General features: G+C 39.9%; 1 protein-coding gene across 1 annotated transcript in view; it reads right to left on the bottom strand.

The window, feature by feature from the left end:
- Positions 1-23,499, bottom strand: part of pag1 (phosphoprotein membrane anchor with glycosphingolipid microdomains 1) — a 146,326-nt gene that overhangs the window by 24,324 nt on the left and 98,503 nt on the right. Inside the window, exons 5-6 of the mRNA XM_060942725.1 lie at positions 19,883-19,985; positions 12,922-13,457 (exon numbers count right to left, since the gene is read on the bottom strand). Coding sequence (XP_060798708.1) covers positions 12,922-13,457; positions 19,883-19,985 — 639 coding nt within the window. The remainder of the gene's footprint in view (positions 1-12,921; positions 13,458-19,882; positions 19,986-23,499) is intronic.

Genomic DNA, 23,499 nt, shown 5'->3' with positions numbered 1-23,499 from the left:
CCTGAATATGCAACCACCCTAAAATCATTTGATAGCAGATTCTCATAAATCAGATTAGTTAAAACCTGTGATAAGCAATAAAGCCCTTTTACATTCCTGTGTTCTCCATATACAGGACACTAAATCTGCCATCCTGCCTCTGCACTTTGATAGATTTCATTTCTGGTTTATTATACGTACTCATGCGGCTAGCCATTTCTTTGACCACCTTTTGGAACGTAATGCTCTCCACACCGATGAGGCGATTAAAAACACGAGTGTTTAAACTAAGGCCAGGTTAAACTGCATTTTGGTTTTATTTTGTTGAGAGTAAAGTGCATATCACGGGTAAATTCAGGAGTAAGATTAATGTAATTCTCCTATTTTATATTAAACTTTGGCCAAATATCTGTCACATTTTGCGCAATTTTTTTTTACCTTGCGCAATACCAGAAAAAGTCAGTTGAAATCAAGCCATTTGAGGCGAATTGGTCCGCCTCTGAAAAAACTTGGCATTTGGATTTCCCGGCAAACACTGATTTTCGTGACGTCACGTGTGGGACGCCTCTTTCTGAATCCTACGTCAGCGCTGGTTTATGAGGAAACGACCTGGTGGTTTTCTGCAAATTTCTTCAACGTTATCACGTAATTATTAAAATGGTTAACAGATGTATCGTAGGAGGGTGTAGCAATATTACATTCTTCATCCAAAGGTGAAGTAACATTGCGCTCAGGTGGCAATTCCATATTTCAATGCACAATCACTAGCTGCTAAACTTGGTCTACACAGGTTGTGCACTGAAACCGTGCAAGCTCTCGCAGCCTGCTGGCGCTTCTGCAGGTAACGTCACGAATCTGGCTCCAGACTCCCTTGGGATTTTTCCAGACCCGTTTTGTTTTATTTTTTTCTGCTGTAGTATGGAATCAATTTTGTGCCAAAATGTTCATACAATACTTTTGAAATATCAAACAAAAACGACAAATCAAAATACAAACAAAAGTCAATTTTTTTAGACTGGCAAACAAATTATTCGTGTAATCGTGCAAAGTACCAGTCTATTACTCTTCAGAAACCTTTTATTTTTGTTCCGCGTCTTTCTCAGTTTTGTTTGACGTAATTTATTTTGGTTGCGATTCCAGCTTTCTCGTTTGCGCTCCCTGACTTTTTGCTTGCAGTTTTGGCACAAACTTGACGTGTGGGTGGGCTGTCCAGGAATGCATTCCCATTGGCTAACTTGTGTTTGACTGACAGCTATGCTCAGCCATTCCCTACTCGGATTTTGGCGGACTGTTTGACGAGTGACCGATCCATTGACGGTAAACAAGGATCGAGTGGACTTCAGTGGCGACTATGATATTGAATTAATTCAACAAAGTGTAAATTCAATATTATAGTCGCCACTGAAGTCCACTCGATCCTTGTTTACCGTCAATGGATCGGTCACTCGTCAAACAGTCCGCCAAAATCCGAGTAGGGAATGGCTGAGCATAGCTGTCAGTCAAACACAAGTTAGCCAATGGGAATGCATTCCTGGACAGCCCACCCACACGTCAAGTTTGTGCCAAAACTGCAAGCAAAAAGTCAGGGAGCGCAAACGAGAAAGCTGGAATCGCAACCAAAATAAATTACGTCAAACAAAACTGAGAAAGACGCGGAACAAAAATAAAAGGTTTCTGAAGAGTAATAGACTGAGATTTTGCACAATTACACGAATAATTTGTTTGCCAGTCTAAAAAAACTGACTTTTTTTGTTTTTTTTGTATTTTGATTTGTCGTTTTTGTTTGATATTTCAAAAGTATTGTATAAACATTTTGGCACAAAATTGATTCCATACTGTAGACAGATGGCCTTGTGCAAAATTACCCTTCTGGATGAGTGTGTAAAGGGACATTCTTTCATATAAAAAAAAATAAATTTGGTCCAGGATATGCACTTTAATCTACAAATTCTTAATGTGAAAACACAGAAGGCCTGAAGTGACATTTTTTCCCCCAACTGCAAAATTCTAATGTGATCGGTTGAATCTCGTTAGTCACACCATCATTATGTTCAGTGTGAGAAACGGTTCAAACCAAACGGTCAGCTAACTTGAGTGTAGTCACCTTGATGACCCAAAAGGAAAAAAAAAAAAAAACTTTAATTTCAATTCCTATATATTAAAAACTTTTAAATAACATTCATATTTATTTGTTTTGTGTTTCTACTGATGGGGGTGTTAATTATTTGCTGATTATTTACTATATACTACTGTATAGTACTATATAGAACATATTTCGAGTTATTCCACGAAATCGAGTAGGATACGCGCTGATAGTTGACGAGGCACGTAGCATCAAGTTAACTATAAGCCATGTACGACGAGATTGAGTGGAATAACTGTTTTATTCTGTCCACATTCACTGGATTTTGAGAAAACGGAGCATTTTTATTTTTTGCAAATTCAATAAATAAAATCTTTATACAAAACAGCCGACAAAATCATTTCTGCTTAGAATGTAAACAAACCGGTGACATGACCGTAGCAATTTGTGAAAAATGCTATAATAATAATAATAATAATAATAATTCTTGGGAAAAAAAAAAAATACGTACGCTCTTACCATCAAGTACTTTTATTCCATATTTTGTTGGGTTCCCCCCTGTCGTCTTCTTCAGGTTTTTTTTTGGCAGTTAACAAACCAACTTAAAGATGCATTACTGCCACCGACTAGGCTGGAGTGTGGAACAGGAGATATTGGGGAGGGGGACTGTATTATTTTAACCATTTCTTTTTCTTTTAAATATTTGATAATTTGGGGGGGGTTGTTTTTGAGTAGAGTTTTTATTTCGCCCTTGCTTGGTTCAGCAACACGTGCCACCATTTTGTTTTTCTCTACTCACGGTATATGAGCTGATATCCTAGTAGCAGAGTAGCCAATCAGAGTGCGCGATTGCTCATATCCAGTGAATGTGGCTATAATAATACTATATAGCGTAATAAACAGTATTCAGATAGATAGAGGTTCATTTTGTGCATTTTAAAAAATAAATTATCATCTGGTACGTTTTACTGAGCATCTTGCAGAATCAGCCCCAGTTCTTCTTCTGGAGACTTTTGTCACACTTGCTTTTTATTTTTGCAGCAAAACCCAGCCGCCTTTTTTTTTTTTTTGTCTGAAAAGTGGTATTTTATGTAATATGCTGCTTTCTTTACTGACAACATTTTTACAAACATATTTTTTCCTGTAATATTTCATTTTGTGCTGGAAAACTAAAGTTTGGAAATCTGAAATGTTTTTGTACTGATTTGATAATGTAGAAATAATAAAATAAACAGTACGGTCTGTAAATCAACAGTAACATTATCGTAAATTGATTAAATAAATTAATGGTTTTTGTTTTTAGATTTGTTTCGAGATGTCTCTCCAAAGGCATATGTAATTATCAGAAGGCCTCGAAGGCCCAGAAGTGAAGCATCACACTTTTTTTGGGGGGGGGGTTTGCTTTTTTGCACTGCTATAGTAATTGTACCATGTAAATATTGCTCTGATCATTGCATTATGACTGTATATTATCACAAAGATTTCACTTGCATGCATTTTTGCTCTGCCAACTTTCACAAAGTTTAAATTATAAGGCTGAAATAACGCCCATTGTGCTCTGCAGTGACACATGGTTAAATCTGCAGAATACCGGGTCTTAGATTCTCATTGAGGTTGTCAGCTCTGTGTGAGACATTTGAGATATTGAGATAGACACCAATTTAAAAACATTTCCATACATCTATATAAAGCTCTGTGGTGGGACTGTACTCTTAACTCCAGCACAAAGAGAAATTATTCAGATGCTCGTAGCCTTCCAATGAGTTAGACAACATCTGGTGATTATTACATCCTCAAGAGATTAATAGATCCCCAAGACACATACACCCAGCTTGACAGATGAGACAAATCACTAGTGGCCCACTCAGAGCTGAGGTGCATACAGAGTTAGAAGGGTCGACCCTAATCCATGGCCATATGGGTACTGGGGGAGGGAAAACAGGAGCACGAGGTGGTGGGTGACAATAAATTGCTGACTTTAGTTTCAAGGGCTGCAGGTGGCCTGGATGTGCACTGGGAGAGGGGAAGCCTGGCTGCTGTGCACACCTCGTCTTCATTACAGAGGAGCTAATTGGCTGGAGGGCCTAAGTCAAAGGAAGCAGAGATGCAGACAGACAAGGAGGACAAAGGGAAGATGTGAGAAGAGGGGTGGGTGTGTGTGTGGAGTTATGGCGCTCATGCTGTGAGCAAACGGCGGCCCAGCCTGCAGGCGCAGCAGGAGCTGTCCGTTCTCCTCCACAGATGGTTTCATTTGTATGCCACGGCTGCACAGCCACCCAGAGCAACGCACCTAAAAGATCATAATTAAGCAGGAGTCGCTGGCTATTGTTCTCCTCCTGTGCCTAAATTTAGATCTTTCCACTGCAGAACAAAATGGACAGCTAGCTTTAGGAGACACTAACTTTATGACCTTTAGGCTGCAGATTAGTGACGACCACGAGAATTCAAATAGCCAAGCACTTGTTTTATAACCACTTAATAGATTTAAAGTGACACAGGCTGATGTGCTGGTTCAGGAATCATTTAATCCACTCCCCTTTCTGAATTGTTTGAGCTGATACCCATCCCCATAGCTAGTATACATAATCTTGTTTCAGTACATTTTAGTTCCTAATGCGGGGCGTCCTAACCACGTGTTCGTCTGTTTACAAACCGCTCGCTCAGCAGCCACTTCGGAAAAGTCACGTGAGGTCACGCGCGGGTCAGAGGTCACGACCGCTGAGTCACAGCAAACATGTCGGATCGCCCAGATCGAACGCAGACTCAAATCGAGACAGATTGAAATATTTAGAAAAATATTTTTATAAAAATCGATAATTGAAATGTTCCAAATCGAAACACACCTGTGAGCTTGAAGGCTCTCGAGTGCTCACTTCTGTGTCAGAGGCCGCTGGTTCCACTATGTTTGTTGCGACCTCGCTCATTATAATATTATAATGATGATAAACTTCGTCCGTTTCCGTACCCAAGTGTAAACGTTAGCACGCGGTGTTTTTCCAGCTCATTCTGCTTCACAGGCATAAGGCAGCGGGCAACACAGCGTGTGATTCAAGTACCTAGGGGTTATTCTAGCTCCATAGGATACTATTCATCTTTTAAATACATCGACCTGTGTCAGTCATGAAAATTTTCAAATTGTTTTCTTTGACATGGCAAAAACCAGCCTGATCGCTTGCTATCCCAGAACATTTCTTCATTGCTTACTTAAAACAGCAAACAAAACGAAAGTAACCATTTTCATTTGGCTCAGCTACACTGAACAGAATTAAAACAAACCTAAACACATGAAAACACTGGCTGAGGCATGTGTGGAAAGCGGCAGGGCTGAAAACAGACTCCTAAAACTCATTTGTTCAGTGGTCAGAAAGGAAAAGTGTAAATAAATCTCTGACGAGTGCATGGAGAACTTACAGAAATCAGCCAAGCACAGCGAAACTGAACCAGTGCTGAATAAATACTAACACCCAAGCCAAGGGTGCCAATACTTTAATCTTAACATAAATAGACAGCGTGATGAGTGCAATGCTTGTCAGAAGACATTAAAATATTAATATTAACAAATATGACTCGTGTTGCAGGAATTATAAATGGCATGTTACTGGCCATGTAGTGGAGAACTCTATAGGATCTACAAGGCCATCATGGCATATTATGCAGTGTGAACACAGTACTGAGGAGGCCGTTATTCCAAGCCAAGCTTTTTTACATTAAATCACAAGTCACTGAAATATCAGAAAAATGAACATTGCTGTTGGTAAAAAAAAAAAAAAAAAAAAAACTTCAGAAACATTACATTTCGACTCTTTGGAAGTCAATTCTTTGTTTAGGAAAGCAGAACTTTCTATGATTTATGCACCGTGAGTTCTTAGTGCAGCCCTTTGGTAATGCTTTATTCTGTTGCTGTGTAAAATAAAAACACAACAAGCTCAAAATTATTCTATCCACATTCACTGGACATGAGCAATCGCGCGCTCTGATTGGCTACTCTACGACTAGGATATCAGCTCATATACTGTGAGGAGAGAAAAACAAAATGGCGGGGGCGTATTAAGTCAGATATAATCACTTTGTTATCAAGTATTTAAAAAACAGAAATAGCTAAAAGAATATATAGCCCCCACCCACCAAACAGCTCCTGTTCCACACTCCAGCCCAGTCGGTGGCAGTAATGCACCTTTAAAGGATATGGCACATAGATTTTTTTCTGGGTATAATTATGTATAAAGGACATAAGAAATGCCATCTAAATCACTGCAGGGCGTCAAAAATGTGAAAATCACCACATTATTCAACTTTTTTATACATCAGCGTAAAACAAGGATTTGTTAATTAGCTAGTTGGTCACGTGACGTAACAAAAACTTTCCAAGGAGCCAGCGCTTGGGTATCTAATGTAAACAGGTTACCGAAATGGACACCATCGACAGTGACATTCCCGATGTTTCACAGAGATGTGAAGTTAGACCCTATCAATTCGAACCGATAGCTGGAAATTCACATGAACATGGATCTTGTCTTTACTCTGACGGGTCAGATGATTCTGAGAGTGAGAGTTCATTCAGTCCCCATGAAACTGAAAGCGGTCGGCTCGATAACACTTCCTGGTAAGTTAAAAACAATTCTGCTCAAAGGCTAATGATCTGCTGAAAGAAGTATTATTTTTGTATCATGCATTGAAAGTTCATCATAGATCTAGCTAAAGTCCGTTGCAAGCTAGTTTTTTTTGCTGATATTTTTCGAGATTGATTGAAATACAATGCTTCCAGAGTCCGAGATGAAAACATTCAAAATGGCGAAACGAGTCAGAATTATGATAATCAATAATTGATACACCCAAAATTATAATACTAATCCTTACCGCATGAGGCCCATGGTAAAACCACACTTCCAGGAGGGGCTGCCGTCTGCCTCCCAAGCCGGCTGAGAGCGCTCCTTGTCGGGCACGGCCAGGCGGGCAAATGCCCTGGTCCGTCCACCCTGTCTAAAAAAAAATGGTACGACTCCGAGCGAAGGTATCAATGCGCTGCCGAAGCGCGCAGAAGGTGTTAGTACGCCTGTCATTATAGTGCGGACTTTCCATAGCATAGAAAATCGCTACGTTTCAATTTGTGTAACTGAACTTGTTTCATGTCACTGGTCATATAAACCTATGTAAACAGGAAAAACGCGGAAGAGTTTGGTCGCATCTAACTACAGCCCCAAAAAATACCATTGGCCATGCTGAGCCTAGCTACATTGCTAACAGGAGTGACAGCGCGTCTGACTGACTGGGAGGTCACGCAAAGCTCGGAGAGGTACGGAGCAGCTCGTCTCAATTCAGATAAGAGCATATTTCATTATGGAAGTACGGTGGACTGTTCCTTTAACATTTATTTAAATGTCCATTAATGTTACAGGATTTCTTGACTGTCTCTACAGTTGTAGGAATGTTAGGCCCTGTATATTATGGCGCTATCACTGCCTCCATGAACCCGGCTATACGGCCTCTTAAATTTGGCTTGGCAATTAATATCGCTCAGTACCTGAGTATTAAAGTTGAAAGAATCCTCAGTGAAATGGTCCGAACACAGTTTGTGGGAAACAGTAGGTGCAAAGTTTTTTCTACGGCAGTAGTGAGCCCACACTTTCCTCAGCTTCGGGTCCTTGGGGAATGCAAAAAAACTTACTCCAGGGCATTTCCCATTGGAATTATTGCAACCATAAGCAGCACAATACACCATGATGTTCAATGTACGTTAAAGACTATTAAAAACAATTTTCTTGTCATTCACTTTTCCATATTCATCTACCCGCTTGTGCTGTGCCCGAAAGTTTTTGTGACGCATGATCACGTGACGGCGGCTCTTCCGGTTGTAAAATATGCATATCGGAGCTCGAGCAGAAATGCCATATAATCATCACGAATATAACGATTTTGCTGAATTTAATAGATGATTTTGTATTTGTTGATGCAATTAATTCATATTTTTAATGGAAAGAAACTGATATAGCGTGCATTTATGTTTCATGTCCTTTGATTCGCCAACTGCCAAAAAACTCAAAGAAGAAGAGGAAAATGGTGGAGCATGTTAAATAAAAACTCTACTTGAAAACACCACCCCCTAAACATACAAAAATACACACACACATATATATATATATATATATATATATATATATATATATATATATATATATATATATATGGAATGAAAGTATTTGATGGTAAGAGCGGGGGGGGGGGGGGGGGCGCGGTGTTTCAATAATTATTATTGTCGCATTTTTCACAAATTGCTACTGTCATTTTGCCAGTTTGTGTACATTCTAAGTGAAAATTATTTTGTCAGACATTTTGTATAAAGTTTTTATCAAATTTACAAAAAATAAAATGCTCCATTTTTCAAAATCCAGTGAATGTGGATAGAATAAAACAGCTATTCCACTCAATCTCGTCGTACATGGCTTAGAGCCGACTCTGCCATCAGCTCATACACGACTCGATTTTGTGGAATAACTGTTAAATCTTTTTCAAATACATTAAGATATTAATTAATTTAATCAGCTGCCTCATTTTTACCATTGAGCCTAAACAGGAAAATTTCGTTTGTTAACTAATCTGACCCGGGGCGGCACGGTGGTGTAGTGGTTAGCGCTGTCGCCTCACAGCAAGAAGGTCCGGGTTCGAGCCCCGTGGCCGGCGAGGGCCTTTCTGTGCGGAGTTTGCATGTTCTCCCCGTGTCCGCGTGGGTTTCCTCCGGGTGCTCCGGTTTCCCCCACAGTCCAAAGACATGCAGGTTAGGTTAACTGGTGACTCTAAATTGACCGTAGGTGTGAATGTGAGTGTGAATGGTTGTCTGTGTCTATTGGCCCTTTTCCACTACCCTTTTTCAGCTCGCTTCAGCTCACTTCAGCCCGACACGGCTCGCGTTTCGACTACCAAAAACCGGCACGACTCAGCTCGTTTCAGCCCTGCTTAGCCCCTAAAACTCGCACCGTTTTGGAGTGGGGCTGAAGCGAGCCAAGCCGTGCCGAGTGAGGTTGGGGGCGTGAGCAGACACTCCCCTGTGCACTGATTGGTGAGGAGGCGTGTCCTCACATGCCCACACACGCCCCGTGAGCGCGCTGGGATCTGTAAACACCGCAAACCCGGAAGGAGAATAATTACGAATTACGAGAATTTCTGAAGCCTTATGCGCCTCGCCTCATCTATACGCTCTTGCCAGTATCTGTCCGCGTTGTCGGTGACAACAAGCCACAGCACCAAGACCAGCAACACTAACGACTCCATGTTTATTGTTTACTATTCAGGTCGTGAGACTACCGCTTAAAAGCTCACTGAATCAGTGACATACAGAGCATCGTGGACGAGTTCGCGGAGCGCAAGGCTCGTCGTATGCCCTTCAAATAATGCGCGCAGTAGGCTATTGATGTTTTATTATGACCCATGTACAGTATGTCACCTAATGTTTTTTTGTTTCTGAGTTACATGTTCGTTTGAAGGACTTAATGTACAAAATAACATAGTTGCACCCCGTAGTGTTGAAATTGGTAAACACAGTGCATTCAGTGAGGTTTGCACCGCCCTCCTTTTATTTCTGACTCTTCCTGTCACCACTCTGAGCGCTCATTCGTATGCCCTTCAAATAATGTGCGCAGTATAGGCTATTGATGTTTTATTATGAGCCATGTACAGTATCCTAATGTTTTTTGTTTCTGAGTTACATGTTCGTTTGAAGGACTTGATGTACTAAATAACATAGTTGCACCCGGTAGTGTTGAAATTGGTAAACACCGCAGTTGCGGACATTTTGTAGCCTAAAATGATGTTATGATAAGCTTTAATAAAGGGCCCGGTCATTTGCCCCGCCCCCGGCCCGGCTCTGACTTGTTCCGCCACTGTCACTGATGTCACTGTTTGCGCTGCTTAACGACATCACGTGACGTCCACCCACTTTCGCTAACTCCACCCAATGTGTCCACCCACTTCCAGCCAGCACGGTTCAGCGCGGTTGTAGTCGAAATGCAACTCCAACAGCCCCGCTCAGCTCGACTCAGCTCGACTCGGCACGGCACGGCTCAGCCGCGTTTGTAGTGGAAAAGCGGCATATGTGTCAGCCCTGTGATGACCTGGCGACTTGTCCAGGGTGTACCCCGCCTTTCGCCCGTAGTCAGCTGGGATAGGCTCCAGCTTGCCTGCGACCCTGTAGAACAGGATAAAGCAGCTACAGATGATGAGATGAGAACTAATCTGACCCAGATCATTTGATTATGCTTAATGTGTTCAACTACGAAATTACTTGAAGTGTCCTTCTCGGACACTTTAACGCCATGGTTTACGGTTATTTAGCACAAAAGTCTTTTAGCACAACTCTATGTTCTTTAGCACCAGATCCAAGAACACTTAATCTTTATTATGAATACTTACTGATCATGATTAAAGATGTTTGATGGATTTTTTTTTTAAAAAGTTGCGGAGATTCCGATCGAAAACGAGTGATTGCATTTCCCCACTCCGCCATCTTGAAACCGCTATGTTTGGTGTAGCCCGTATGTTAGTCACTAATCCTCCCTCCAAATTATTTAACACCGCACGTACCCTGACCCAGTACACCGCTACAGCCGACTTCCAGGCTTGTTTTGCCTTTATTAAAGTGCTAAGCTTAAATTATATCATTTATTATTTACAATTTGCTAATTTGATAAAGAATGACAAGTCAAGTGAAATTTACAAGTTGATGAGTTTAAAGAAAGCTTTTTGTTTGTTCTTTATTTTAATTTTTTACAAAAGAAAAAAGGTAGAAAGAAAGGAAAACTATGTACAGCTATTTCAATAATTTTTTTTAACCTATTTACATTTTAGATAATTGCTGTGACTTCTAAATGCAAGAAAGTGAAATAATTAAACTTGGAAAAAAGCAAACAAACTTGATAATCAATTAAACTGCAGGTGCTATTAAAAATGCACAAGATCTGAGAAGTTGGAAGACATTCATTTCATTTTGTTGTCAAGCGGGGCAAGAGACATAACCCCCCGGTTAATTAATTCGGCAAACGCGTAATTATTGACAGTCAGTTGAATTTGTGATATGGTATGATCAGAAGTGAATGAAGTTCTCTGTGAAGGTGCCGACAATTCAAGGTTTGTTATGGCTCAACTACAAATATCCAAAGACACCAAAGAATCGGATTTTCAGTCCACATTTCAGGGATCAACAACTGATCCTTAACATGTACAGCAGCAGAAATTCAGGCTTCCAGACCCTAAGCAACCATAATAAACCTCTTCCTATATCAAGATGAGTATTTTTTTTTTTTTCGATTATTGTGACCGTAATCCAGAGTTGTGTTAAAGGATATGGGACATGAAACATAAATGCACGCTATATCAGTTTCTTTCCATTAAAAATATGAATTAATTGCATCATCAAATACAAAATCATCTATTAAATTCAGCAAAATCGTTATATTCGTGATGATTATATGGCAATTCTGCTCGAGCTCCGATATACATTTTCTACAACCGGAAGAGCCGCTGTCACGTGATCATACGTCACAAAAACTTTCAGGCACAGCACAAGCGGGTAGATGAATGGAGAAGTGGATGACAAGAAAATTGTTTTTATAGTCTTTAAAGTACATTGGACATCATGGTGTATTGTGCTGCTTATGGTTGCAATAATTCCAATGGGAAATGCCCTGGAGTAAGTTTTTTTGCATTCCCCAAGGACCCGAAGCTGAGGAAAGTGTGGGCTCACTACTGCCGTAGAAAAAACTTTGCACCTACTGTTTCCCACAAACTGTGTTCGGACCATTTCACTGAGGATTCTTTCAACTTTAATACTCAGGTACTGAGCGATATTAATTGCCAAGCCAAATTTAAGAGGCTACTTAAAGATGGAGCCGTTCCCAACGTCCCAATTCAGGAACAAGACGGCGGAGTGAAACCAGAAGTGCTACGGCCACTACGGGGTGCATTCGCTAAGCGTCTGAAAGCCGAGGTAAGGATTAGTATTATAATTTTGGGTGTATCAATTATTGATTATCATAATTCTGACTCGTTTCGCCATTTTGAATGTTTTCATCTCAGACTCTGGAAGCATTGTATCTCAATCAATCTCGAAAAATATCAGCAAAAAAAAAAAACTAGCTTGCAACGGACTTTAGCTAGATCTATGATGAACTTTCAATGTATGATACAAAAATAATACTTCTTTCAACAGATCATTAGCCTTTGAGCAGAATTGTTTTTAACTTACCAGGAAGTGTTATCGAGCCGACCGCTTTCAGTTTCATGGGGATTGAATGAACTCTCACTCTCAGAATCATCTGACCCGTCAGAGTAAAGACAAGATCCATGTTCATGTGAATTTCCAGCTATCGGTTCGAATTGATAGGGTCTAACTTCACATCTCTGTGAAACATCGGGAATATCACTGTCGATGGTGTCCATTTCGGTAACCTGTTTACATTAGATACCCAAGCGCTGGCTCCTTGGAAAGTTTTTGTTACGTCACGGGTCACGTGACCACCTAGCTCATTAACGAATCCTTGTTTTACGCTGATGTATAAAAAAACTTGAATAATGTGATGATTTTCACATTTTTGACGCCCTGCAGTGATTTAGATGGCATTTCTTATGTCCTTTATACATAATTATACCCAGAAAAAAAATCCATGTCCCATGTCCTTTAAAGAACACAGAGCTGTGCTAAAAGACTTTAGATTTGTGCTGAATAACCGGATACCAAAGCCATTACACTGTTTTTAATTAAGTACATTTACCAAGAATGCATCTGTTTTACTTTTTCGGTGGATCTCCCTTTTGGAAGTAATCTTGCATCAAAACATTGAGAATTCAGAACCCTCTTACATTCTCCTCACCTCTCCATTCTGCAGCGTACTGATGCTTTGGTTATCATTCTCATCCAGCACTTTATCAGGTATAGGTGGTGGATTCTCCTCCTCAGTTTGCTCTACGACTGAGCGCTGGGCCTCGGCTTCTACGCTGTAGCGGCTCTTCTTCTTCAGGTCGATGGAGGCGTACTCGGCGCCGTTGGTCAGTGGGCACAGGTCAGGCGTGCCAGGGCTGGGGTTCAGGTGCCCGTTGGGCTGGGCAGTTGGAGGCTCGTCAGGGGTCAGTGTGCCGTTAGTGAGGCATGCCTCCTTTAACTCTTTTACCGTCTCATAGGGTGAATCTTCTACAACATCATGTGAGGTTCCGTCCTTCAGCATCTCGTACGTGCCATCCCCAGAGACTCTGCACTCCTCAGAGGCTTCGGCTGCTACCCGTAGACTGTTGGCGCAGGGAATGCTTGGTAACTCGCGGTCCTGGGGGCATTTAGAAGAGCGATGCTCTGACTGGATGGACACCATTTCTTCTGAAGGGTGTGGGCTCGTGTCCACGGTGTCTGTGAGGACTGACACAGATATGAGAAGAGACAATGAGGAGTGCTGCTGATTCAGGAGCAGCCTTATGTTTAGCTGACAACAATGAGAGGCTAGATAAGTGCCAATATTAAATCACAGTAACTGCCTAACCTTTAATCCCAATTAAGTTAGGGTTTTTTTTTCTCCCCCATACTCATACCAGGATTTTAAAGAGAAAAAGAAACAAATCATGATTTCAGGTCATATTTGGGTTAAGAATGAATGGGAGATAGGACCTTGTAATACTCGGGTCACAAATGCTGGCAGACGGTAAACATGACAGTTGCATCGTGGATCATTAAATCCACCACACTGTGCATGACACTGTACTAACAATTGCTCGTTATCTTCTGCAACTGTGCTGTTCTATTTTCTGATTGATTGATTACTTTATTCTGAACAATAAAGAAGATATAAAAATAAAAAATTTACATAAAAAATGCAATAATCAAAACATCGTCGCCACAAGACAGTAACATAATAATGTTCAGAAAGGATTAGGAAGAAGTAATAACTTATCTAGTCCTAACCCTCTATACCACCGCTAATCAAACGTCACTTTCCGCCATAATAAACTATATATACAAAAGAAAACAAAAGCAACAAACAAAAAGAAAACATACCAAGACATACCGACATGGTATAATATCGACCAAATCAAATCATATATACAGATACTTATGTTATGCATATACAACCCTGATTCCAAAAAAAGTTGGGACGAAGTACAAGTTGTAAATAAAAACGGAATTCAATAATTTACAAATCTCAAAAACTGATATTGTATTCACAATAGAACATAGACAACATATCAAATGTCGAAAGTGAGACATTTTGAAATTTCATGCCAAATATTGGCTCATTTGAAATTTCATGACAGCAACACATCTCAAAAAAGTTGGGACAGGGGCAATAAGAGGCTGGAAAAGTTAAAGGTACAAAAAAGGAACAGCTGGAGGACCAAATTGCAACTCATTAGGTCAATTGGCAATAGGTCATTAACATGACTGGGTATAAAAAGAGCATCTTGGAGTGGCAGCGGCTCTCAGAAGTAAAGATGGGAAGAGGATCACCAATCCCCCTAATTCTGCGCCGGCAAATAGTGGAGCAATATCAGAAAGGAGTTCGACAGTGTAAAATTGCAAAGAGTTTGAACATATCATCATCTACAGTGCATAATATCATCAAAAGAGTCAGAGAATCTGGAAGAATCTCTGTGCGTAAGGGTCAAGGCCGGAAAACCATACTGGGTGCCCGTGATCTTCGGGCCCTTAGACGGCACTGCATCACATACAGGCATGCTTCTGTATTGGAAATCACAAAATGGGCTCAGGAATATTTCCAGAGAACATTATCTGTGAACACAATTCACCGTGCCATCCGCTGTTGCCAGCTAAAACTCTATAGTTCAAAGAAGAAGCCGTATCTAAACATGATCCAGAAGCGCAGACGTCTTCTCTGGGCCAAGGCTCATTTAAAATGGACCGTGGCAAAGTGGAAAACTGTTCTGTGGTCAGACGAATCAAAATTTGAAGTTCTTTAGGGAAATCAGGGACGCCGTGTCATTCAGACTAAAGAGGAGAAGGACGACCCGAGTTGTTATCAGCGCTCAGTTCAGAAGCCTGCATCTCTGATGGTATGGGGTTGCATTAGTGTGTGTGGCATGGGCAGCTTACACATCTGGAAAGACACCATCAATGCTGAAAGGTACCGTATATCCAGGTTCTAGAGTAACATATGCTCCCATCCAGACGACGTCTCTTTCAGGGAAGACCTTGCATTTTCCAACATGACAATGCCAAACCACATACTGCATCAATTACAGCATCATGGCTGCGTAGAAGAAGGGTCCGGGTACTGAACTGGCCAGCCTGCAGTCCAGATCTTTCACTCATAGAAAACATTTGGCACATCATAAAACGGAAGATACGACAAAAAAGACCTAAGACAGTTGAGCAAATAGAATTCTACAATAGACAAGAATGGGTTAACATTCCTATAACTAAACTTGAGCAACTTGTCTCCTCAGTCCCCAGACGTTTACAGACTGTTGTAAAGAGAAAAGGGGATGTCTCACAGTGGTAAACATGGCCTTGTCCCAACTTTTTTGAGATGTGGTGTTGTCATGAAATTTAAAATCACCTAATTTTTCTCTTTAAATGATACATTTTCTCCGTTTAAACATTTGATATGTCATCTATGTTCTATTCTGAATAAAATATGGAATTTTGAAACTTCCACATCATTGCATTCCGTTTTTATTTATTTTTTTATGTACTTTGTCCCAACTTTTTTGGAATCGGGGTTGTATACACACAATACATCTATACAGTACATACATATACACTTACCTATAACTATACACAAAATACAAAACCAGTCACAGACTTACTCTCAATTTCATCATCACCTGTAGTCTGCCTGTCCTCATTCTCATATATTTTTAGTAACATGTTTTTATATAATTTTTTAAACAGTTATGTTGGTGCTATTTTTGAGTTCATTATCCAGACCATTCCACAATTTCACCCCACAGACTGTTATGCACATACTTTTCATAGTTGTTCTAACATTTACTCTCTTTAAATTCATTTCCCCTCTCAGGTTATACCCTCCCTGCCTTTCCATAAACATATTTTGTACCTCACCCGGAAGAAGGTTATGTCTTGCTTTATACATAATTTGTGCAGTCTTGTGTTTAACCAGATCCATGAATTTCAGAGTGTGTGCTTTTACGAATAATGCGTTTGTATGCTCAAGATATCCCGTATTATTGACGATTCTTATTGCTCTTTTTTGTAATGTGCATAACGGCTGCAGGTTAGATTTGTAGGTATTACCCCATATCTCCACACAGTAGCTCAGATATGGAAGTATGAGTGCATTATACAGAGTATGTAGTGATTTATAGTCCAGAATGTGTCTTGATTTCCCCAGAATTGCAGTAATCTTTGCTATTTTTGCTTTAACATGATTAATATGTGGTTTCCAGCAGATTTTATGATCAACAATCACACCCAGAAATTTTATTTCATAAACTCTTTCTATGGTTATGTTGTCAATTTTCAATTCAACTTGAGGGTTCGACTTATATTTTCCAAATAACAATCTTTGTTTTACTCAAATTCAATGACAATTTGTTTACATTAAACCACCTTTTTAATTTATTCATTTCGGTTGTGATTGTCTCCATAAGCTGCTGTGCATTGTCCCCAGCGCAAAAGATGTTTGTATCATCGGCAAATAAAATGCATTTCATTATACATGATACATTACATAAGTCATTAATGTAGAGTAGAGTGGGGTAATAGAGATCTTGCAGTCACGTGACCGGAAAGTACACAACCGCCATCGTGTCGGTCAAAAACATCGCTGAATACTGCTGCACTCGTGTACAAAATGGATCAATTTCAACCGACGGACTACACAGCTCATTTTTCTAATGAACAGATAACTAGATATGTGTCTAAAATAAACGATCTACAGATTTGTGACCCTTATGGCTTTCCGGACGGAGTTTTCACGACTGGATTTTGAACTGCCAGCGGAATACCCGGACGTGTATGATTTACCTCATTAACTTTCCCTCACTGTTCAGTGGTGAAGCACTGCGTGCTTCTAAATCTCTGGACAGTTTTCTTTACAGAAATTCAGGATTTGTCAGCGACTCAGATGTGGCATCTTGTAAGCAAGAAAATGATCCTCACTGGATGGGTAAGTCACTTAAGTATTGAGTATAGCACTGACTAGCCGATTATAGAATAAGGTAATTCCAAATCGTCCGTGTTGTTTACATGGATCTGGCGTTGGAGAGGTAGAGGCTTGAGTAGCTGTTTTCTGAGCTTAGTCAACAGGCCGGCTCTGCCTGTAGCCTCGCTTTTGCTTCGGCTCCCGGCGCCGCCTCCTTCGCTTCCGATAACAATCCACGGAGACCCCGCTGGTCTCGCAATCTGGTCTCGTCCGGAATGTTTTTTTTTTTTTTTTCTCGTCCGGAATGTTGTGCATGCGATGGAAATCGCTACAAACCGTCATTTTCTGCTGGAAACCAATGTCCAGTAAGTCCATACGGTTGTAGTGGATATTGAAGTCCGGTACAGACGAACAACACGCAAACATACACACAAAAAACATAAAAACGTGCACAGGTAGGGAGAGCTTGTAGCCGCAGCCGTTGTAGTAGAATTGTATATAGTAGGGTTTTCCAGAAGAAAAGGTAGAAGTAAAAGCAGAAGTAGAACCAGAAGTAGAAGGCGGAATATGGCGTTTGACCGACACGATGGCGTCTGTCACAATCTGGATCGGCTGTGACGTCACATGCAAGATCTCTATACGCCCCCGTGGGGTAATACGCCCCCAGCCTGTTTTACCCAAAATAACCACCAGATGGCGCAAAGTTACATTTCTATTGTTGCTATGGACTGGTTTGACAACGGGGATATACAAATATCCACTGTGGATCGCATATCAGCAACGCAGCAGAGAGAAATCAAATTTCATGGAAAGTGATATAATTTTCAGATATCAGTAAAACTGTATTTAGATAGCTGCTATTTCATCACAGCTGTGTATGTGGTATGAGTAGACAAGTCAGTATGTTAAAAAAAATACATTAGGTATAAAAAGTTGAATCACATTTTGAAAGCAAGACCCTTTTTTGTAAAAGTGTAGTCTGTGGGGTAAAATGCCCCCTTAATGGCGGGGTAAATGGCCCCCAGGGGGCATCGTTTCCTTTTATCATAATTACTGTATTTCATACATTTCTGAATAGCAGATAGCTAATGAAGTCATTGATTCAATTAGCATTATTTATTGATGCACTTGTTCTTTGTTCATTCATGTTCAATCCACACAAAATTATATTGAAATTAAAATGCAAAATATAATAAAATAATGCATCTATTCATTAATTCAGGGATATTTTCTTGTTTCTTTCACATTATAGGCTTAAGTAAACACTTTTGCTATCCAAACAGCTTTTTTTGAGTGAGGGGGCCTTATTGCCCCACCTCAGGGGGCCTTTTACCCCACTGGGGGGGTAAAAGGCCCCCTTGGCACAATGTTAATTTTTTTTTTAACAAAAACAAAGTATTAACTTTAGGCAAACTTTAGGTGGCATTATTGTTCATGTCACTGTTGTCAAAAACTATGATTAAAACTAAACACATGGTTCATTTCAACTTGGAGAAAAACTGAATTTTCTTTAAGGGGGGCTTTTTCCCCCACTCTACTCTACAATATAAACGGTTTAGGACCTAAGACATACCCCCCCCCCCCCTTTTTTTTTTTTTTAATCTTACTAGTATAGCTAACTAGGCAACTAGCTAATTTAATTAATTAATTTAAATATTGTTTTGAAGGCTGTAATTTGTTTCCTTAATAAACAGATGTCAGTGGAAATGGGCTTAAAGTCATAGTTCTACTTTTATCCTCCACACCTCCCTTCCCGATGCCTGGCCTGTATTTGCATACTGGAACATAACTGGCTCTTATATTTTAAGATTCAATAACATTTGGCTGTCAAATAAGGGTGGCAAAACAGCCAATTTTTCCACTTTGAATAGTCTGCACGCTCAAATGAAAAAAACATTGGTCATGTAATGCAAATGTAAACATTGCCAGCAGTCTGTCTTGGTGAACTTTATCAACGGAAGCACTTTCTGGAAATCTAAAAACTCAAATGTGATGCTTAATTGGCAAGGAGAGCGTTGGATACAAGCCATGCACTTCGAGAGCAACAGTTTTGTCCACTGTATGTCAAAATTAGAACTTTAGAACCACAATAACATTAAAAACTATTAAATATTGCATTATATGAGTTATTAGAAGCGATTATGATCACTTGCCAAAAGATGGTTTAATGTACAGGGTGTTTAAAAAAATTTTGCTCTCATTTCACAGTCTAATAACTTTGCCAGTTCTCGTTCAATTGACCTCAAATTTTAATAGCATGTGTGGAAACAGGTCAAAGTTTTATGTTTAATGTTTTTTTTGTTTTCATCTTTTTAGGTATAGAAATGCCATTCACTGGAAAAGAAAAAGCATTTTGTGCATTAGAGTATGCTCGAACAAGACTGTGCATCGTGCATTTATGAGAGAATTCTCTAAAAATGCACCGACTGCAGTGTGGATTTAGACGGCACAAAAAGTTCAAAGAGGAAGGCTGTCCGTGTGTCTGTGTCTCAGGCGGCGTGCGTATTGAAAATTTGTGAAATCGTTCATGGAATCCACATACCTTTGAATTTCTCATTCAAGTTTTGAGGAATAAATCTTATATTGCTCAACATTAAGCCTGTTCAGTTTCATTTGCCCCGACTATGTAGTTTCTGGGATATTTACATCTCAAATAATATCAAATTTTTTGAAACACCCTGTATTATGTATACGACAGTAAACTTGAACATATGAGGCATTTTACCTGTACCGCTTGTAAGAGGCCCATTGAAGGAGCTACTGGCCACCAGGTCAGTGCCATGGCTGCCTGTATCTGCTGTTTGGCTACATGTTTCCTTCTCCGACACCTGCACAGAGACAGAACAGAGACAGTTCATATTAGCAAGGACAAATCAAGATGCATCTTCATTACCAGGAATTCTGAGATTCAGTAACGACTGATATTGATTAGATGTGACGGGTAAAATCTATTATTCTATCCACATTCACTGGATATGAGCAACTGTGTGCTCCGATTGTCTACTCTACTACTAGGATATCAGCTCATATAACATGAGTAGAGAAAAACAAAATGGCGGAGCGTGTTGCTGAACCAGCCGAGGACGAAATAAAAACTCTACTCGAAAACAAAACCCCAAAAATTACTATCAAAGTATTTAAAAGAAACAGAAATAGCTAAAAGAATATAGTTTGCTTGGTTCCCCTCCAGTATTTCCTGTTCCACACTCCAGCCCAGTCGGTGGCGGTAATGCACCTTTAAGTTGGTTTGCCAACCGCCAAAAATCCCGAAAGAAGAAGAACCCCCCCCCCCCCAAATAAAAATAAATAAATACAAACAACAAAATATGGAATAAAAGTATTTGATGGCAAGAATATCTTTTATTTTCCAAGAATTATTATTGCATTTTTCACAAATTGCTCCTGTCATTTCGCCAGTTTGTTTACATTCTAAGCAGAAATGATTTTGTCAGACATTTTGTAGAAAGTTTTTATCTATCAAATTTGCAAAAAAAAAAAATGCTCTGTTTTTCCAAAATCCAGTGAATGTGGATATAATAAAACAATTATTCCACTCAATCTCATCGTACATGGCTGATAGCCAACTCGGCCATCAGCTCATGTACAACTCGATTTCTTGGAATAACTGTTCAATATTTTGGGTTCAGCATTATATAATGAAGTCTCATCGATGGCAGTAAATATGACGTCAGGGGGAAAAAATTTTTTTTTAAAAACTTCTGTTTATTGGCGGTTTTTGAACACGGTCATAAATTTTGACATGAATACTGTACATTATTGTGCATTTATTTGTGCAAGCAAGAAAAAATTTTATATTATATATATATATATATTTTTTTTTTTTTTTTTCTTCTTATATATTTTCTCATATGGGCGGCATGGTGGTGTAGTGGTTAGCGCTGTCGCCTCACAGCAAGAAGGTCCGGGTTCGAGCCCCGTGGCCGGCGAGGGCCTTTCTGTGTGGAGTTTGCATGTTCTCCCCGTGTCCGTGTGGGTTTCCTCCGGGTGCTCCGGTTTCCCCCACAGTCCAAAGACATGCAGGTTAGGTTAACTGGTGACTCTAAATTGACCGTAGGTGTGAATGTGAATGGTTGTCTGTGTCTATCCTGGCGACTTGTCCAGGGTGTACCCCGCCTTTCGCCCGTAGTCAGCTGGGATAGGCTCCAGCTTGCCTGCGACCCTGTAGAACAGGATAAAGCGGCTAGAGATAATAAGATGAGATTTTCTCATATTATATATATATATATATATATATATATATATATATATATATATATATATATATATATATTAAAAGGGTGTCATAGAAAATAGATCACTGTACACGGTGAATGATCGTTCATGGGTTTCTCTCATTGGGGCAAAAACTTTTATACACACAAAGAAAAATTATAAAATCACATATGCAGCTGCCGGTCAGCCTTTAGACATTTACGTCTGCAATGCCCAACTTGTAGTGTTTCATGGTAAACACAAAAGCTGCAATTCTTTCATCCAAAACAAAATACTAAGCTTGCAGTTCTATCATGTGCCTTTTTTGTAATTTGTACATTTGATGTGTACTTACTCTGTGTCCAAAATCGCTCCCTACTCACTATATAGTGGACTATATAGTGATGTCGCCATTTTGTAGTGCTGTCCGAATGTACAGTGAGCATTATTACACCCTACATAATGCACTCAAAGTATCCCACAATGCATCACGAAAAGTAGCGTACAACCACTAGTCGCTAACCAAGCAATAGATCCCATCATGCATTGCAGTTGCGCTGAAAGAAATCAAATCAAAAGCCTCAAATTTGATTTAATAAAAGGCAGCAACAAAGAAGAAAGTATTCAGCCTTGATTTAAAAGAACTGAAAGATGCAGCAGACACAACGTACTTTGTAATTTATTAATGTGGGAAATACACTCAGTATAATATGGATTTATCACAAAAATACATGCATGTATTTATTATTTTGAAAACCCACCAGACTGATCTGGCACGTTTTAATTGTGCGACAGTAATGACGTCAATAACAGCACGACGGACTAGTGTCCGAAAACTTTTTTTTTTATTTTATCAACGAGCTCACTATATAGTCCTCTATATAGTAATTCCCTATATAGTGAGTAGGGAATAGTGAACGAGTGAGTGATTTCAGACACAGGGTCTGTCTATCAACTTTTAATTTCTTCTCCAAAGCATTTTGGTGATAAAAAACAAATAATAGCGTAATTAATGTCAATGTCAGAGTAAACACTACATATTAATTACATCCTGAAAAAAATTATTCACATTAATTACACTCTTGATTATTTCACACACCCCTGATCAATCACTGTCCCATCGGTCACTGATGGGCAAAATGAGTCTACACTTCTGCATACCATTCTATGCATTTTTTTTACAACCACTGGGGGTGCTGTTGTACTTGATTCCACAAGAGAACAAATTAAATCATATTTAAGATGTTTGTTAAAAGCAAATAACGTGATGTTGATGCCAAAAATCAAATCTTATATTGATGGCTTTTTTATCTTTGAAAGATGAGGGGCTTAACCCTGCTGACCCATTTATACCAGCCATTTTTTTCACCCCTGGATGGAGGTCTTTGTCTGTTTAGGACGTCAGAAGGCAGACAGTTAGGTTGGCCACTAAGGAAGGAGAAAAGGACTTGTACCGATTGGCTAGACGGTAGGACTGAGCTGGGAAGGATGTGCAGCAGGTTAGGGTGATGAAGGATAAAGATGGAAATGTACTGACAAGTGAGATGAGTGTGTTGAGAAGATGGAAGGAGTACTTTGAGTGGCTGATGAATGAAGAAAATGAGTGAGAAAGGTGGATGGTGTGAGGATTGCGAATCAGAATTTACGCATGGTGAATCAGGAAGTGTACTGGATTAGCAAGGGTGAAGTGAGGACAGCTAGGAAGAAGTGAATGAAAAATGGGAAAGCGGTTGGTCCGGATGACATACCAGTGGAGGCATGGAGATGTTTAGGAGAGACGGCAGTGGAGTTTTTATCTAGAATGTTTAAACACAATCTTGGAAAGTGAGAGGATGCCTGTGGACCAATGGTACTGGTACCAATTTTCAAGAATAAGCGTGATGTGCAGAGCTGGTGTAACTACAGAGGTATAAAGTTGATCAGCCACACCATGAAGTTATGGTACAGAGTAGTTGAATCTAAGTGAAGAGAGGTGGCGATTAGCAAACAGCAGTATGGTTTCATGCCGGGAAAGATCACCATAGATGCAATGTTTGCTTGGAGAATGTTGATGGATGAGCGCAGAGAAGGTCGGAAGGAGCTGCGGTGTAACTTTGTGGACTGAGAGAAAGCATATGACAGGGTGCTGAG

This window comes from Neoarius graeffei, chromosome 16 (genome assembly GCF_027579695.1).
Source record: "Neoarius graeffei isolate fNeoGra1 chromosome 16, fNeoGra1.pri, whole genome shotgun sequence".
NCBI lineage: Eukaryota > Metazoa > Chordata > Actinopteri > Siluriformes > Ariidae > Neoarius > Neoarius graeffei.
This window is presented reverse-complemented; position numbering and strand designations above follow the sequence as displayed.